Source organism: Octopus bimaculoides, chromosome 8 (assembly GCF_046866305.1).
Source record: "Octopus bimaculoides isolate indiv1 chromosome 8, ASM4686630v1, whole genome shotgun sequence".
NCBI classification, from domain to species: Eukaryota; Metazoa; Mollusca; class Cephalopoda; order Octopoda; family Octopodidae; genus Octopus; species Octopus bimaculoides.
This window is the reverse complement of record NC_142935.1, coordinates 40,488,013-40,507,680: the sequence shown is the minus strand read 5'-3', so window position 1 is coordinate 40,507,680 and position 19,668 is coordinate 40,488,013. Positions and strand designations below refer to the sequence as shown.

General features: G+C 35.5%; 1 protein-coding gene across 8 annotated transcripts in view; it reads right to left on the bottom strand.

Annotated features, from left to right (window-relative positions):
• The window catches only part of LOC106884438 (guanine nucleotide-binding protein subunit gamma-1), a 303,773-nt gene that overhangs the window by 37,194 nt on the left and 246,911 nt on the right, over window positions 1-19,668 (bottom strand). For 3 of the 8 annotated variants that reach the window (XM_014935824.3, XM_089356364.1, XM_089356365.1), the window contains exon 3: window positions 2,699-2,803. The exons of the other annotated variants lie outside the window; for them this stretch is intronic. In XM_014935824.3, the coding sequence (XP_014791310.1) occupies window positions 2,699-2,729 (31 nt within the window). In that variant the 5' untranslated portion in view covers window positions 2,730-2,803. The remainder of the gene's footprint in view (window positions 1-2,698; window positions 2,804-19,668) is intronic. 8 annotated transcript variants of the gene reach the window in all.

Below are 19,668 nucleotides of genomic sequence, written 5' to 3'. Positions count from 1 at the left end.
AATGCTCTCTCTCAATGTGTTCACCAAAATAAATATTTAATTGGATGTGGTTTTCAATTAGCCATAGAAATGATAAACAAATATTTCTATAATTAATGTACTTTGTTTCCTGGAATTTATATACATACACACACACACACACAAAATTTATATACACAAACACATATTTAAAAACATTTTTTACTAAAGCTAACAACTAGTCTCTATGGATCATTTGCTACATATATATATATATGTGTGTGTGTGTGTGTGTGTGTGTGTGTGTGTGTGTGTGTGTGTGTGTGTGTGTGTGTGTGTGTGTGTGTGTATTTATATATACACACACACACATTATATATGCACACACAAAATATTACTGCTAAAAAATCAAAACTATATTTAACCATCAAAACGAGAGCCTATGCTGCTTAGCACTTCCATTCTGATATTCATTCTGACAGAAGTAATCATGCAGTGGCATATGAAACACCATAGCAAGTACTTCCTGTAATCCTAATGAAATTGATTAATTTAGGTAATTAATGGCTTAGATAATACACCTCAATATTACTGGGAGAAGATTCTGCAGATGATTCATACATCATGTTCCACAAATGCTGTTCACACTGAAAAGCACTGTTGCCTGAGAATGCCAGAATAGAACAGTACCAAAGCAGTTGCAATCCTTAGCATCCTATCCAAGAGTCTAAAGCAGTGTTAACAACTGAGATTGCACTCATTGCAAATAAAACAAGCTTCAGTATCTCTTCAAACCTTTTTAATTGTAATGAAAAGACCTTAGCTTCTATCATAAGCACAATGCCAGGAATTTCAGAGGAGGAGACAAGCTGATCACACCAACCCCAGTACTCAACTGAAAGGATGAATGGCAAAGCTGACCGTTGCAGAATTTGAACTTAGAATGTGAAAATGGATGAAAGGCTGCTAAGCATTTTACCTAATTCCCTAACGATTCTGCCAGCTTGCCATCTTCTGTAATGAAAAGATATTAAAACATGATTTGAGACTCCATTCATTTATGTCCGATGACTTGCCTGGACAAATGTAACTCTTCCAAGACAGACATCTTGATTGGGTGATGAGGCATCAATGTCTAGCTTGGGTTTTAGTCACATTGGTCTTTTGATAGCTGGTAGCAATAGTTCTCTAACTGAACTGGATGATCCTGGCCGTTGACAATTTGTCAGCATCTAGTGATATTCACCATTGATCAAATAAGTTCTCCAGCCAAAATAGTTTCTATCCATCATGCTGCATCTCATGACTTCAACATACCCTTGCTCAGATGGCTAGATGCTATTTAACCTGTAGAAGAGACCCTGACAGGTGTCACTACTCGGTGAAAGTAGATGAGGGAACAAAAGTAGCCAAGAGGTGGTTCAACACCCTTCAAAACCTTGGAACCCCCAAACTAAAGTTCCACTAACAGATGCAATTTAAAGTCACATTTTAAAGTCAAGATTTCAAATTTGAAACTACTCTAATCAAATCAAGCCTCATAAAGTGATCAATAAACATGTTTAGAGGAAATTCTTCAGAAAAGGAAGGAGAGATGTATCCATCATCCTTTGCCAGGCCTGTCAGGCCAGAGACCTGACTTCAATGCTTGCAATAGAGGGAACTTGGCTAAAATTGGCTAAAAGGTACCCATATCCCTTCTCTTTTCCCTTCCTTCTTGATCCATGCACCATTCTACTTTAAAAGGACAGAGTGGTATAAGACATTCTACAGTCCATGAAATATATGCCTTAGAGCATATTTTAAGTAACTCAAATCATGACAGATAAATATTTTGATGCAGTTAAACAAGTTAACCTGAATTGAAGCCTTTATGCAGATTACCAGGCCTAACAGCACTCAGAGACATAGATATCTATTTAGTACCTGTAGTCACTTCAGTTTCATAGTTTCACACTAGTATTCAGGAATTTGGATATGGTGACCACTGGTGCTTTGCCTGATGTGCTGGAAACTTATAGAAAAAACATCATAATGTGTCTTCAACATCAGCTTGCAGACAGCATAATTTTATAAGACATTTTCAAGAAGACAAACAGAGCAACAGTGACAAGCCCATCTTGTTTCATGCTTCAAAAACTGCAACAAATTTCAGAAAAGATTACCATGTTAAGACTATTAAATACCAGCATGAAATTATGGTACTGAACTGACAACAGGCACACACATACACGTTGTGTGTGTGTGTGAGAGTATAAATTAGAAATGGATGCATTAGGTGTGTGACAAAATTGTCATTTTGGTTGCAACTCTTAATAGTAATCATGTTAAACTCCCTCTGCTGTGTGATACCATTAAATACTACACAGTCTGAATAGGGCTTGCCTAAAAACATGTTCAGAATGATTAATTTGCAGAATGATTAAATTGCTCTGTAAATTGCATTTAAATCACCTTTATAATATGACATCAATTATCAAACACAAGAACATACGTAACAGATGAAATAAAGGAATACCAAATTCATGATTTGTGTTTATAATACGCTCACACACACATGAGCCTGACATGACATACATACACACTCACATTCATATTCCTTATAGAAGCAATATATAAAATAGGTGAAACACACACACAGAAACTTATAAAATGCACATAAGAGAAAGCATTTGCTGAATTGTTACTGTCTCTAATATTTAGGTGTGGAAGTGAGGTATTAGTAAGCAATTCCGTCGACCTGCAGCTGTTGGTTGTGCACCCGATGTCATTTTGTTCGTTGAAGTGAGACCACTATGAGCTCATGTATGAGAGAAGTATCCAATGGCCGTCCTCAGCTCTCTGCCTGAAATAAAGTTCAAATCATAGTTTTCTTTGATTTCTTTCTTTCTTTCTTTCTTTCTTTTTTTCTGTGAGTTAAATATGTATGTACATCACTTTTTTTTCACACATCCTGATGATAGACAAATTTCAACTGTAATGATCTTTAATATCAAAACCAGAGGAAAAAAACCCAAAAAACAAAAGGAATTAAAGACAGTAACACTTAAAACCAAAATTTGACATGCACAAGAAACATAAAATAAAATAAAATAAAAATAAAATTTTTTTTTAAATTAAAAAGAAAAAAAACACTGATTAATTTTTTTTTTTTTTTCTGCAAGATTAAAAAAAAATGACTTCCATGTCTTCAGATGTTTGATCACCATCTTAGTTACAACACCGCTATACACTTTTAATGAGAGGAGAGTTGATCTGTATTGATTGACTCCTCAACTAAGCTGGGACATATTTTGTTGACCCCAGAGAAGGCTAAAAGGCAAAGTTGAACTCATTAGGATTTGAATCCAGAATGTTAAGGGATATAAATACCACAAGGCGTTATGCCTGATATTCTACAGATTCTTGCAATCCATCATTATTGTTTTAAAAAGCTAACAATACACACTGTGCTAAAGTTAGAATGGCTTCTAACTAAGGCATAGTCAATCATATTCAACCCCCAGGGAAGGGTGAAGAATAAAGTTGACATGTGCTGGATTTGAACACTGTAAAGGGAGAAAAAAATCACAAGACCATAATTATGCTGTGTGGCAAGCTGGCAGAATTGTTAGCATGTTGGACAAAATGCTTTGCTTTGTGGTATTCCTTCCAACTCTTTGCATTCTGAGTTCAAATTCTGCCGAGTCAACTTTGTCTTTCATCCTTTCCAGGTTGATATAATAAGCACTAGTTAACCACTAAGGGCTGATGCAATCAACTAAACCCCTTCCCTCAAAACTGCTAGCTTTGTGCCAAAATTTTAAACCATTATTATGCTCTAGTTTCTATTAATTCTTCTGATCTATCGACTTTCTTTAGATGCTACCACTGAATTCTTTGTGCAGTACAAAACCATTATTGAAGAAGGAATACAGTAAACTGTATCTAATTTCCATTACAGTATATTTTATTGGTGCTGGCATTATTTAACCCTTTGCCTGTTCTGTGTATCATGTGATACAGAAGACACATTTCCCTGGTGTCAATGCATTTATATACAACACATAATCCCAATTATCTTCAAGCAGCAGAGTAACCTGATGCCGGTGCCACTTAAAAAGCACTAGTGATAGTACCACATAAAATGCACCCAGTACACTCTGTGGAGTGGTTGGCATTAGGAAGGGCATCCAACCATAGAAACCAAGTCAAAACAGATTATGGAACTTGGTGCGACCCTTGGCCTTATCAGTTCCTGTCAAGCTGTCCAACCCATGGAAAACAGGTGTATGATGATGATGATGGGAGCATATAAAACAAGGGCTGTCTAAAAGTCTGAAAACAAACAGACATTTAGGGAAAACTTGTAAAAATGTTTTGGCCAGGCAAATGATTAAACTTGAAATTTAAAGTAAAGAAACTAAATACTACAGATCATTTAGGCCATGTATTCTAGCATTTCTTCTTCAAACTCCCTACCTTTGTTACATTGAATATAGATTACTTTTGAATAAGCACAAGGCCAACAAGTATAAGATTTTGGGGGAAAACAAGCCAATAAATACAGGAACTTGTCAGTAAGTTAGTTACCTTCTTGAGACATGCCAACTCATAAGGGCCAGTTTCCCGGTTTCTATGGTATATAAATTCCCCACCTAGACAGGATACTGGTCTGTCGCAGGGTTACTCATTTTTTCCAGCTGAGTGGACGAGAGCAATGGGAAATGAAGCGTTTTGCTCAAGAACACAACACATCACCCAGTACAAGAATCAAAACCACAATCTTACAATCATGAGTCCAACACCCTAACCATTAATCCATACGCCTCCATAAGGACTTGGGTAAACCAACTTCAGTATGCCATTGGTAGTTGTTTAGCCCTTTAACATTTAAACTGGCCATATCTAACCCAAATGTTCTACCTGTTTTATGCTCAAACTGGCCTAATCCAGCCTCTCACATCTACCTTACTATGTCATTCCAAAAATGAAGTCACATCACCAAAATCTCAAAGTTGCAGGATAATGCATGATTAATTCAAAACAATGCGGATAGATAAGCATTACATTTGACAAAGTAGTCTGAATGCTAAATGGTTAACCCCACATCAGCCCTGATTAAGCAGGCTTATGATTAAAGGCTTATAATCATGACTATTCTACATTCTTTTTTTTTTTCATACAAAGCAGCAGGAACTACGTTATCCAACATGTCTTTTTTTTTTTAATCAAAAGTTGGTAAAGAGTGGTCTATAGAATTTGCAGCTATTCTTAGCAGGGTGTATGACCACAAAGGGGCTGCTTCCTTTACTCCAATGTTACTTGTACTTACTGTCAATAAAATAAAAAACAAGACAAAGTTAATTCTGGAGGAAGTTAAAAAAACCAGAACTAAGAAACATGAAACTAAATACACTTAAGTATTTGGTTTGGTGTTTCACTGTCTCGATCATTTCCATCAGAAATATCAAAAATATTCAAAAACTTCCAGATAACGCATTTTTTTTCCTCATCAAGTCCAACTCTCTTCTAGTGCATGCATGCAGTCTGACACCAAGTTTTGTAAATAAACTTGTTATGAGCTAATGATGTATAGCTGCCAAACCTGTAACAAACGGCAACCAATTCTCCCTCAAACTACAACCTAGTCATGGGAAATGAAGGTTACATTAGATACTGTAGCTCTAGCTACACAGCCTAATAGCAGACAGGATGGTCACAGCTGGAATGATTCAACTCAACAAGAACTGACCCAGGAAGCAGACAGCCACAACAAATTAGTAACAAATGCTAACGGATACATTATTTGGTTTTATTAACCTCATTATTCTGTTTTATAAAATACTGTGCAATCGAGTACTATATTTGCCATGCATGTCAAATACAAGAGCCCATGATGATCAACAGAGTTTAAACCATCTGAAAATCACAAAATAGGAAAAAGGAGAGAGAGAGAGAGCAAAGATTCAGGTTATCAGTAATAATGATTTTTAACCCTTTTGAGACATGGTGTTTCGATATGTGTAGCCAAAAAGACCACAATTTTTTTTTTCTCGAAATACATTTACTGAAAGATGATCTCTGATTAGCCATTACACTTCAAAACCAATCATTCTCAACATTTATCCCATTGGGCTGATGGATCAGCCTCAAAGTCCTTTCAGCTTGTATCAATCGACCTGGGTGTCCCAAGAGGGTCAACATAGGTACAAACCCACACAATTTGGGAAAGAACTGTTAATATTACTGATCTCAGCTAAGGCAGCAAGCTAGCAGAACTGGTAGCTTGCCAGACAAAATGCTTAACAGCATTTGTCTGTCTTTACATTCTGAGTTCAAATCTTGCCACGGTCAACTTTGCCTTTCATCCTTTTGGGGTGATAAAATAAGTACCATTGAATATAGTGGCTGATTTAATTGACTTAACTCCTCCTCCAAAATTGCTGGCCTTGTGCCAAAATTTTAAATCAATACTATTGATCTCAGCGCTTCACAAACACATTTTATTAACTTCCAGAAGGATGAAAAGTTCTAGTGGGATTAAAATATTAAAAAGTATAAAATATACCATGGGGCCACAAACACAGGACATCTTGCTATTTTAACCAATCCACCCCCACTTATTCCATCAAAATAATTCACTAATCTCAAAACAGCCATGTTTATACGTGAAGATCTTTAGAGAAATAGTTGAGGGCTCAACGGAAATCTTGAATATTCTCTCACATACTATAAAGAGTCTGCAAAAAATAGATCTCAGTTCTATTCTATCTATAAGATCTCATGAATTTACATTTGCAGCAAGACAGCGCCTTCACAAGAGTGGTATCAAATTCCCACATTGAACAACATCAGACAATTACTGCAGCAGCATATACGGTAGTACTCAAGCATGGCGCAAGGCCCTAGAGTCAGCAGTTCTTATGAGCAATTTAAATTATATTATTCTTTTATTTATTTATTTGTTTCAGTCATTAGACTGTGGCCATGCTGGGGTATTGCCTTGAAGAGTCTAAGTTGACTGAATCAACCCCCAGTAATTTTTTTTTTTTAAACCTAGTAATTATGCCATTGGTCACTTTTGCCAAACTGCTAATTTTAGAGGACATAAACACACCAACACCAATTGTCAAACAGTTGTTGGGGACAAATACAGACATACACACATACATACACACAATGGGCTTTTTTCAGTTTCTGTCTACCAAATCCACTCACAAGGCTTTGGTCAGCCCAAGGTTATAGTAGAAGACACTTGTCCAAGGTACCACAGAGTAGGACTGAACCTGGAACCATGTTGTTGGGAAGTGAGCTTCTTACCGCACAACCACTCCTGCACCTATGAGAACTTATTTAGAATACATTCTTAGAGAGAGAGAGAATTTTACTCGCACCTGTGCAAGCTTTTGTTTTTGATGTCAACAAAACAAAATTAAATGAGATTTCCAAGACAAGATTAATTAAAATTTGATTTTGTCAACCCTTGTGCAAATACATTCCTTAAAAAAAAAAAAAAAAGAACCACTGCCTATGCTGTATTCCAATTCATTTCGGAACAAAATCCAAATTGAAAGGATAAAAAGTGAGTGAAAGGTTTTATAAAATAACTTCCAAGCTATTAAGCTTGTGTTTGGAACAACTAAATTAAAAGCTTTCACATAAAATTATGATGGAAGGTTCTAACTTAGATATCAACACCTCAAAATTGACAGTGTTGTATCACAGAACCAGAGATCTCTGACAAATCAGTATGGAAAGGGATTAACTCGTTAGCATAAGGATTACTCTGTTAAATCTAATGCTTATTTATTTACATTGTTTTAAATTGATTATGTATTGTCTCATAGCTTTCAGATTTCAATGAAGTGATTGTTTTTAGAATGGCATTTGTAGGGTAGCTGTGAGAGGCCAGATGTGGCTAGTTTGAACATAAAGTAGATAGAATATTAGGGTCAGGTATAACTGGTTAAGATGCTAAAGGGTTAAGCTGACAAAAAAAAAAATAAATAAATAAATAAAGTTCAGTTTGGATGCAGCAATGATAATCAACCTTGTCTTTTGAATTCAAAAGGATTCAATTTGACAGATTAGAGTTAGTGACAGTTTAATGGGTTAAAACATTTTCCCAATGTGACTTCTAAAAATTTTAATTCTTTCTTTATTCCGTTTATTTATTTATTTATTTTTTAATTTTTTTTTTTGCATTTTATTTGTTCTTTTATTTTGTAATTCATATATATTATATTTCTTTTTTCATTTAAGGTTGATTTTAACCATTATAAGATTTCTGAATAATTCTGAACTTGATTTATTATATTTTTTTTGTTGTTTTTTATCCTGAATTAAAGAAATCAATCAAACAATAATAAATCAAATCATTATTTTATTTTCCATCTTACAAGTGTGAGAAAGACAAGTCAATTGTTTGATTTCCTTTATTAATTTTGTTCATAAAACATAGAGATATCCATTAAAGTGTGATTAGCATTATTGACTTGTGAAGTGTTGAGATATGAAAAGATTTTATGGAGAGCATAACCGGAGGAAGGAAAACAAAGTGAAGTAGCAGTGATCATAAACTGAAACTACACTGTAAGCTCAGGCCACCAAGAAAAATTCCATTTGCATACACTACACAGTGGCATAAACAAAAAGGTATTTAAAAGAGACAGAGAGAGGTGGGGAGCAAGGAAGAGGGTGAGAAAGAGAGCGGAAGTAGAACCTAAAAGACTAAAATCAATATGTACAGTTTTAACCCTTTGCCTGTACTCAGTGTCATATGCAATATACAGAACATATTTCCCTGTATCTACGTATATGATACACATCCCCATTTTTTTTCAACCTCTAGAATATCTTGAGACTTATGAAAGGAAAAGTTTTCTTAGAATGTGTGAAACAAGGGCTAACAACAAACAACATGTAGGGCCAACTAATGAAAATGCTTTAAAAAGGCAAAGGCTTAATAAAGAAACATTTCCAGATGAAAAGGTTAAGGTTTTTACAGTTAACTTTCCATAACAGAAAACATTTAACACTAATCTTACAGAAGATTTAAATTGTTTAAATCTTTAAGAAGATTTAAACAAATGACCTGAGCACTGGGCTACCAAATTACAGATCATGACCTGCTAGAAATAATAGCAAAATCTCTTTGAAATTATACCTATTGTCTTAAGAGAGAAAGGCACATTAAATAGTATGACACAAAACCTGAATAAAAAAAAAATACAGGATGGTAACGGTTATAATGATTTTGATCATCAGGAATGATTGATGAGGAGTAGTAAACAATAATCTGTCAGTTATAGGGAAACCCCAACATTTTGAATCAAACAGGCAATCATATACAAACACAGTATGATATGGAGTAAGTATAAAAGTAACTAAATGCCATCACTGGCTTTAATGATGAGTCTTCCAGTTCTCTACAACCTCTCTTCACTTGCAGTGCACTTATATTCTTTTCAAAATTAGATGACACACCTGAACTAAAACTATAACTAAAAGTATAAGGGAAAAATTATATTCAGCTTACACTGTGGCACACCTAGCATCATCTCATGGCACACCAGTGTGCCATGGCATACCAGACAACAAGGGTTACATAAGCGTGCTCTACAACATAGAAAGATCTGAAATTTCAGACAAAGATAACCATGATCAACCCTAACAGAGTGCTCTCCATGTAATCCTAAGGCTGAATCAAGATGACATAGCATGTGACAAGGCTGGATGCCTGAATTACAGTCACAACCCATCCAATGGCTTCCACAAAAATTACTTTCTATCTAATTTCATTCACAAAAATTCAGTCAACCTGATACTGTGGTAAAATGCATTACCCAAAATATCATTCAAGTCAGACTCTCATGATGATGAAGTAAACTTTTTAAACCATTTATCAGTGTGTGTGTGTCTGTGTATAATTATGGTCAATGACTGATATTGATAAGATGAACCTTAAGGTTTCTAATTGAACACAATTTTAAATATACTCTCTTGTAAAAATTAAGAAAATACAAAATTTTACACTTCAGTTTATCACAATCAAGCATCAAATATAAACTTTGTATGTGGAATCCTTTCACTTTTTGTAAACTAAAAAACAACTTCCCCCCTCAAATTTCCCTGCCCCTCTCAAAATTCCTTGTCTTGCAACTTACTTGGTGACCATGCCAGAATTAGTGCTACATAAAAAAGCATCCAGTCCACACTGTAAAGTGGTTGGCATTTGGAAGGGCATCTAACTGTAAAAATCATGCCAAAGCTAACCTCACCTGTGCTAGGGCCACATAAAAAGCACTGAGTCCACTCTGCAAAGTGGTTTGTGTTAGGAAGGGCATCCAGCCATAAAACCCCTACCAAAACAGACACAGTAGCCTAGGGTCGTCTTCTACCTGGTCAGCTCCTACCCATGCATGCATGGAAGATGGACATTAAACAATGATGGTGAAACATGCAATATGATGCTATCTCAGCCGAAAGGCCTTTATATATATATATATATATATATATATATATATGCATATATTCATATATATGATGGTGTCCAGTGTCGTTTTCCATTATATTGTGTCCTTATTTTGTTGTTTACCATTTGTTTGTGTTTTATCACACTCCTTTATGTCCTTTCACTTACTCTAGCAATGTTTTGCTGATGACACCACCACACTGAATAATCATATTGATAATGGCATGAAATTATGAAGATTTTTGGTTAATAACTGAATGGAGATGAGCAGGTCCATGTCTTTGTGTTTTTACAGTGTGTTCTTTTGTTGTCCTTCGGTGCAATTTTTTACTATACATTTATTAGACACACGCATACACACTAAGGTATTGCTCAGAGGAATTTGTCCAGGTTCATTTAAATGTACAAGATCTTTATCTTTGTCACTATGATATACATACACTACCACGATCATCATTATCGTTGCTTTACTATCCACATTTTCCCATTCACATGAGGCAGACTTGAGCCTATTGAGGTACATTTTCTACAGCTGAATTCCCTTTTCATCGTGAACCTTCACTTGTTTCCAAGCAAAGTAATATTTCCCTGTTGCCATTTAAAATGAATAACACAACACAACGCAATTATCAGGCCATACCAAGACAAGGAGCCACAAACATATGCACTCACACACACATACATACACACACACACAGAGGATTCTTTCACTTCCTTTCTATGAAGTCTACTCACAAGGCTTTGGTCACCACAGAGCTGTAGATAATATGTGCTCAAGTTGCCATGCAGTGGGGCTGAACCTCAAACCATATGATAGAGAAACTACTTGACCACATAGCCACACCTGTACCTATACCCATCTAACAATCTAGCTGTACATCTATCTATATCTATATATATATATATATATATATATATATATATATATATCTTGATATCCATCTATCTACACACACACACACACACACACACACACACACATATATATATATATACTGCCACTGCTTCAGATCATTTAGAAGGCAGAAACCTTTTACATTGTTTATTAATAACAGCAGTTAAACCAAACTGACTTCGGTCCTCAAAGAAACAAATGGTTAACAGAATGACCCTAAACATGACAGGAAAGAAATTTTGCAACCGAAGTAGAAGCTAAACTGTAAAAAACAAACTCTGTTAAACAAATGGAAGCAAAACAACCATCTCACCAAATATTTCAGCTGGCACAGACACACAACCACATGCTGAGTTTGACAATGATACAGTGCTGGTCAGATAAAAATCTAAGGTGTGTTGTTATGGCATGTACTCAGCCATAACAGATAGAAAGTATTTAATTTAATTACTAACATGACTGATGAATGAAATGTAGAATTATTCAAAGAAATGTAAATAATAATAATAATAATGGCTTCTTTTAGCTGCCAGAGAAGCAATGGATGAGGGGACATGACAAGGACAAATTACAAAAGCAGAAACATAAATCATGATAATTCTAGCAGAAGCTAACTGCATAAAAAATATAGATAGATAAAAAAGAAAAAACAAATAGAAACGTAACATTACTTAGATGATGCAATGTGTTGCAAACCAGACAATATGCTTGTGTGGTTAATTCTACATTCATGAGAAGAGATATATCAATTACCTAATGAAAAGGTCGCACATACAGATAGAAAGAGAAGACACAAGCAAGCACACACACACACACACACACACACACACATACATACATACACAGTACTAATTTCAAATAAAATAGATAAGGAAGCTACTACTACTACTACTACTGATAAAGCTCCAGCTACTATTACTATGACATACCACACATATTCTTGACTAATCAACAACCGCAGAGCATAAGGTGCTAGATGAGTGAACCAAAGCGACCGCAGTTCAATCCCAACTAGTGACCAGGCAATATTACATATCCCAGTCAGAACAATTCAACAAATAACTAACACAGCTATTTGCTTTATTGCTTATGTCTTCCTTTTCTTCTTTGATTACAAGAGTTCAAATCTAAGTGGGTTATTTGGGAGTCTCTGACTAGTTGCTCAGCCTGCACGAAATAGCAGCCAAAGCTTCTTCAAATCATATAGTCTTAAGAAAAAGAATGGACACAGAATATATAGGACTACATAATAGAAAGTCTTAAAATAAGATGGTATGGCCAAGCTAGATTACAAGGATTCCTTATTTTACTCCCAGAATGGTTGGGAATTAAGTTTACTTTGCAATAGTGAGTTCAAGTTTGCCATAGTAATTTTTGGTTCAGTTCCAGTATGCAGTACCTTGGTCAACCTAGACCCTAAGTGAATGCTGGTAAACAGAAGCAGGGTGGAAACTGGCCAGAAAGAGAGAGATTGTCTTTGTTCTTGGGTAGTTGTCTTAAACCATGGCCTGGGTTAACAGCACCACCAGCTAATTGTGTGCCTTTAACCAAATGTGCTCTCTGTTTTAAGCAAAGAAGCCCCAGTGTGAGGACAACTGCCTCCCTCGCTTTCACTAGCCTCAAAAACAATGAAAAAAGTTTGTGGTCATTACCTTTTACCTTTGTCCAAGTCATTAAAAATATTGTATTCTTCAGTTTGACTTAACATAGGTCAGCAACAAACTGAAACTTCCTTGGATGGGGGAGAGAGAGAGAAATGGGGGCAATATATAGTAATTGTAATACTTATTTATTCATTTTATTTCATTCAGTCACAGGATTACAGCTATGTTGGGGCACCATCATGGTGGAATTTTTCTAAAAACATATATTCACCTATTGTATTTCACCAATATTTATCAAATAGATTTGCAACATAATGGGAAGCAACTTGGTACAAGTTTACACCAGTAAAACAAAATACACACAAAAACAAGCAAGCTTTTGTATAAATTACATCCACTAGATGTCACTCACAAGGCATTGATTAATACCATCATCATCATAATCATCATTTAATGTACATTTTACACGATAATATAAGTCGGACAGTTTAACAGGATCCAGTGGGCTGCATTTTGCTACATGTCAGTTTTGGTTTCTACAGCAGTATGCTTTTCTTAATACCAACCACCTTGCAGTGTGTATCAAGTGCTTTTTTCGTGCTGCTAGAGCTGGTCAGGCTGCCAAGTAACCTGTGGCCAGAAAAGAATATGTGTCTTAAGTGTTGTGCAGAGGGATAGAACCTGAAACCATATGATTGGGAGGTGAACTTATTATCTACACAGCTATGCTTGATGGAAATTCTATTAAACCTTTTTTAGAGGGAGACAGTATAAAAACACACTCTCCCGAAACCATGACCACCATCACCACAACCAGTTCAACATTTGGTTTTTCACTCCAGAGCTAGAATACTTGCTTTGGTAATTTCTTACAGTCAAATTTAAATAATTAAACTCTTAGAAACAGGAAGTATAAGTCTACATGAAATTTGTTATCTTGTCAAATTCTTTTATTGAGCATCGATTTGAGATTATTCTGGAGAAGAAGAAAAATATCTGTATAAAAAAAACCTGAGAAAGTGAAAAACACCACTGCACTAATAAATAAAAAAAATCACAAGTGCGAGTATGTAAATCAATGATAGGTTAGTGACTGAATATCTGCCAATTACTTGAATAGAGTTTTTTTTCTTTTTTCTCTCCCACAGAAGTAGTTGAAAATATTGGTTGGAGGGAAATGAAGGTTCCTTTTAAATTGTGTGTGTGTACATAATAGCAATTAGACTTTACATGAAAGAATTTCTTCAAAAGGTGGTGGTATAGAATTCATTACTTCATTGTGATGGCCGACTAAATTTAGAGTATTTTTAACATTAAAATTCTATGCCAATTTATAACCTTTACAGAATAGGGTGCCAAAATCATTTTGAAATTTCCAAGTTTATATGAACTCAATGTTTCATTTTGCACACTTTTAATCAGAAAAAGCCAGAAAAAAAGAAAAGAAAAAAAAAAACTAAACACCGTATAATGTCTTCAATGAAAGAAAATAACAGCAAAGGAGAATACTTGCCAAACATGAGAGAAAGTAAGGCAGAGCTGAGCAAAATACAAGAGACAACATACCAACACGTCTAAACATTTCACTATTAAGATAATTTATTACATCTCTTACTTTCTGAATATAGAAACAGCACTCAGAGTGAAACTTTAATTAGAAAGACTTCAGTTTTGTTCATTGATTACAGAAGTTATTGAATTATATCAGTTAAGTCAACCATAAACTGAAATTATTAATAAAACTTGTCAAGTCTTCCAAAAACAGAAAATAGTAGGAAATATTGATTTTTGGTAGAGTGTTTTAAGAATAGCTAAAACAGGTGCATCATTATCAACTAATAATTCAGATGTTTCTATTGCGTATCATTAATCATCCGTCAAGGAATGACCGCATCAAGATAAATAACCTTTGACATTCCTTCCAGTCCACTCTCTTTTCATACATTACACATCAGAAGCAAGTACGTACCAGTGCTGACAGACATCACACCAACGATTAAGAATGAATTATTATTTTAGTTAAACCAACAAAGAAAACTGCTTTCACGTGGTCACTTGCCCTTCTGGAAAGTGTAGCCAAATTCCATCAGTTAAATAAAACAACTGCACATTTGCAGACGGGACGCCCTATCATATACATCAGTTCAATCAGAGCTTAAGTGAACCAAACAATAATAGTTGTCTGAAATCTGAGGAGACTGATAAATGCCTACATCAACAAAAATTAACTGAAGACAAAAGAAAAAAACAAAGTGTTTTAGCGTCCCTTCACCTTGAATCTGATTTTCTTTATGATACAGAAAAATCTGTCTGGAGGTTTTCTTCAAAATTACATGCTTAATACCTTAACAGTATAATGAAGAGAAAGAATATTGTTATATTTTGGGATTAATTTTTTATTCTTTTACTTGTTTCAGTTGTTTAACTGTGGCCATGCTGGAGCACTGCCTTTAGTTGAAATCAACCCCAGGACTCATTTTTATTAAGCCTAATACTTATTCTATGGGTCTATTTTGCCGAACTGCTAAGTTACAGGGACGTAAACACACTAACATTGGTTGTCAAGGGATGGTGAGGGGACAAACTCAGACACACACACACAAACATATATACAACGGGCTTCTTTCAGTTTCCATCAACCAAATCCACTCACAAGGCTTTGGTTGGCCCGAGGCTATAGTAGAAGACACTTGCCCAAGGTTCCACACAGTGGAACTGCGCACTATATAATCGCCCATGATGGACTAGGCGGAGCAAAAGGATACACATAAATGGAAAAGGGCTGCTGAAGAGGTCACAGATGTGTGACAAAAAATTTCCAGAGAATGGACATAAAATAAAATAAGAACAATAATAAATGAGTGATGAAGGAATATATAGTGCATGTGTAGCGTACTTGGAAGAGGAAAAAGAGAGAAAAAAAAAAAGACCATCCCGAAATGTAACAATATCTGTTTCAACACATGGTTTCACATCAAGAATCTTTCAAAACCAATCCGTAAACATAATGGAGAGAGAGAGAAAAAGAGAAAAAAACAGAAATGTCAAAACAAAAGCAGTTTACATATTGCACAAATTCTTAATATATTTGTATGAATAAGACTTGGTTTTTAACCTATTGATAAGGGCAATAAGTCTAAAACCCATCTAACTGATGCTTGCATGGAAATGCAGACTAAAGAGGATGATGCATTGCAATTAAAGGAATAACAGGTTAAAAAGTAAAGTATACCAGCAAAATGATCACATACCAGTCTACCAACTTCTCTTACAGTATGGCTTACCCTGTAGCGTTGCTTCTATGAAACTTCCTTTCCTTTTTCTCTCTCTATTTATTATTATTGTTTTCCTTCTTGAGTGACAAAGGACCTCTGCCCGACATGTTGAGCACTCTTCCGATAAAATGTTCTGCCCAAAACACTAGACTTCTCTCTTCTTCCTCCTATGATCACTAGTGTAGCTAGATGGGATGATCCACCCCAGGCGGCACCACTTTTGGGTCTGCTTTAGGCAATATGTATTTTTTGTGGGGGGCCCAGGGGCAAAAAAATGAAGGGCTGCCTTGGGTAGCACACACTCTAGCTACACTAGTGCCCATGATAAAATTCATTCCACAGTTTAAACTATTTGTACTCACTTATTTGCATTGATGTAGACCATTGCTATTACCCCCTTTCCCCCCTCCTACCCAGATTCTACAGATTTACCATAACAAAAAGGTCATCTGGAAATTAAAATCCTGATCAAAATTTCATTGAAATATAAATGATACAGTGAGATTCAAAATAGAACCAACAGGCATGGCTTTATAGGTATGGACACGGCTGTGTGGTGAAGAAGCTCACTTTACAACCACATGGTTTTGGGTTCAGTCTCACTGCATGGCACCTTGGGCAAGTGTCTTCTACTATAGCTCCAGATTGACCAATATAATGTAATTGAATTTGGTAGATGGAAACTGTAGATGCCTGTCATACAAATATAGTTGTGTGTATCCACTATTACATGATAACCAGTGTTGGTTTGTTTACATCCCCCAAACTTGGCAGTCTAGCAAGAGCCCAACAGAATAAGTAAGTACCAGACTTACTAAAAGAAAATATATTGGGGTTGACCTGTTCAACTATATATTCTTCAAGGTGGTGCCCCAGCATGGACGCAGTCCAATGACTGAAACAAGTAAATGATAAAAAAGTAAATTATATAAATGAAGCAGTTAAAGACCCTCTATACAGATGCTCAGATTGCTAGAAATAGCTGCAAAATTTCCTTCAATTGACACCCTACTGTCTCTAAACAGGAAGAATGCATTGGATAATATAGTCACAAGTACAGTATCTTTGAGAGAGTAAAATAAATGGGTTAGTTAAGGCTTGAACATCTGATCATTGTTTCTGCTCTATGAGGACTAACATAGGGTTAAACAACAAAAAACAACCACTAGTGTACAAAGTTATATTTTATTAAAAATCTTCTGAAATCTTGATTTCAAAGGAAACTAAGTGAAACACTTAAGTCTACTTATTAGAAATACAGTAATAAAAGGCTTAATTAAACTAAAAGAAAAAGAAATAAAATAGAAGAAAGAATGATATGGTAATGGCTGATTGATCTTCAGGCTTCAATAGTTTACAGTAGTGGAGTTTGAAATTTTACCAACGTTTAATCAATATTTCAAAACTTTGCCACTGACCCAAGATTAATCAACTAAGTGCCGTACATAGTTAAATATGGCAGAAACTTCAGATAATTAAAAGAAAAGTTTAATTAATTAAATACTAGACACCGGATTTCAAAACAAAAATAATGGGTGAGTTGAAGTGTTTGTAGGTATGTAACCAAATATTCTTCAGTCTCGATGCTGCTGCTGCTGATGTTGAAGGGAAGGGCATGCTCCAATGCAGCTTGGCACCAAAGCAACTTCTGATTTCCTTCAGAACTCTAGCTCCAGCAGTCAATCCTTTTGTTATATTTCTGAAGACATACAATGCCTTTGTTTTAAATGGTGCTTAAAATAATGATGAATTTAGCAAAATAACTTTGTCGTTATTAAGATGGTGTCTGGAAGAAATTAACAATATATTTTCGATAACGTTTTAATTTAGATCACTTAAAAACAAGAAGTTTATAACACAGAACAAGGGGCAGTCACAGGCAGATTTGTATCAAAAGTGTTAAATCAAGTCCAGTATATGACTAGTATTGGCACTTTATTTCAGTGAGAGGGAAATGTAAAAAGCTAGAATAAACACCAAAAGACATTTATGTCTGACATCTAAGATTCTGCCATCAACTGCTCTGAGCTAAAGTGTTAAGTGGCTTCAAATACTGAGTTGGAAAATTACTGAAGTTAAAATTCAAGGTCTCAAATCCAAGTATAGATAAACTACCCAGCTATAGATAGAAATAAGACCTGATTCTTACCAAACAGGCAGAAACACTGGGCTGTATCTAACCATGTCGAGGCTAAGCTAAAATGCCATAAAAGTTTTTGCCAATTTTTATTAAAGATGGAAAGCTAATCAAATAAAGTTTAACCAAGCCTGAAATGTTAAGCTTAAAAATAAACGCAACACATCACTGGTTATCTGTATAATTTAGCTTAGAGAATTAATAATGCAAAGACAAAAGTTACATGGAAAAGTCATGGGTTCAATTCCCAGGCCAGATGACACATTGTGTCTTTGAGCAAAACTCTTCATTTCATGTCACTTTAATCCACTCAGCTGAAAATGAGTACCAGTGATACTTAAGGGTTAAGCCTGTGGCAACTCATTCTGAAGAAGTGCCTTCTATTCTCAGTCACCAAAGAAACTGAAATAGGATCCTGCATAATGGGCCTGCTAGTACAAGAATACAATAATGCTCCCTGCATTAAATATATGGATGCAAATATAATGACTTTGTTTTAATTATGCACAAGGAAACAGTTTCAAACCTGAAAGAATTAGTGGGGGGGGGGGGGGATAGTAATTGTTTCTAGCATAGATGCAAGGACAGAAGTTTGGGGAAGGAACAGCTGATTATATTGACCGCAGTAGTTGACTAATACTTACTTTGGGAAACCTCCAAAAGATAAAAAGGTTGACCCAGGCAAAATTTAAACTGAGAATATAAAAAGCCAAAGTAAATTTTACAAAATATTTGGTGCGAAGCTCTAACAGTTTTGCCAATCGATCACCATGATGGTGATGGTAATGATGATGGCGGTGGTTATATAGTGGTGGTGGTATTGGAGGGGGTGGTGATAATGATGATGATGATGATTTCTCAGATTGGCCCAAAGCCACAGATAGAGAAGTATAGCAAATTGGTTATTTATTTTAGGAACCCCCAGAAGGGCAAAAATACAAAGACAGCACAGCAGGAATCTAACTCAAAATGTGAAGAGACACAGTTGACTACAATGTATTTTTGCACAACACTCAACTGGTTCTGCTTATATGATATCCATGGTGGTGATGACAGTGAGGATGTTGATAGTAGTGATGATGGTGATGGTGGTGGTGATGTGGTGGAGGTGATGATGACGGTGGTGGAGGTGGTGATGACGGTGGTGGTGATGTGGTGGAGGTGGTGATGACGGTGATGGTGATGATGATGATGATGGTGGTGGTGATAATAATGGTGGTGGTGGTGGTGGTGGTGTTGATGATGATGATGGTGGTCCGATGGTGGTAGTAATAAGTGTCAAGGAGTAGTGATGCAGCTGATAGTTATGAAGATGGTGGTAACAATAACAATAGTGCGTTGTG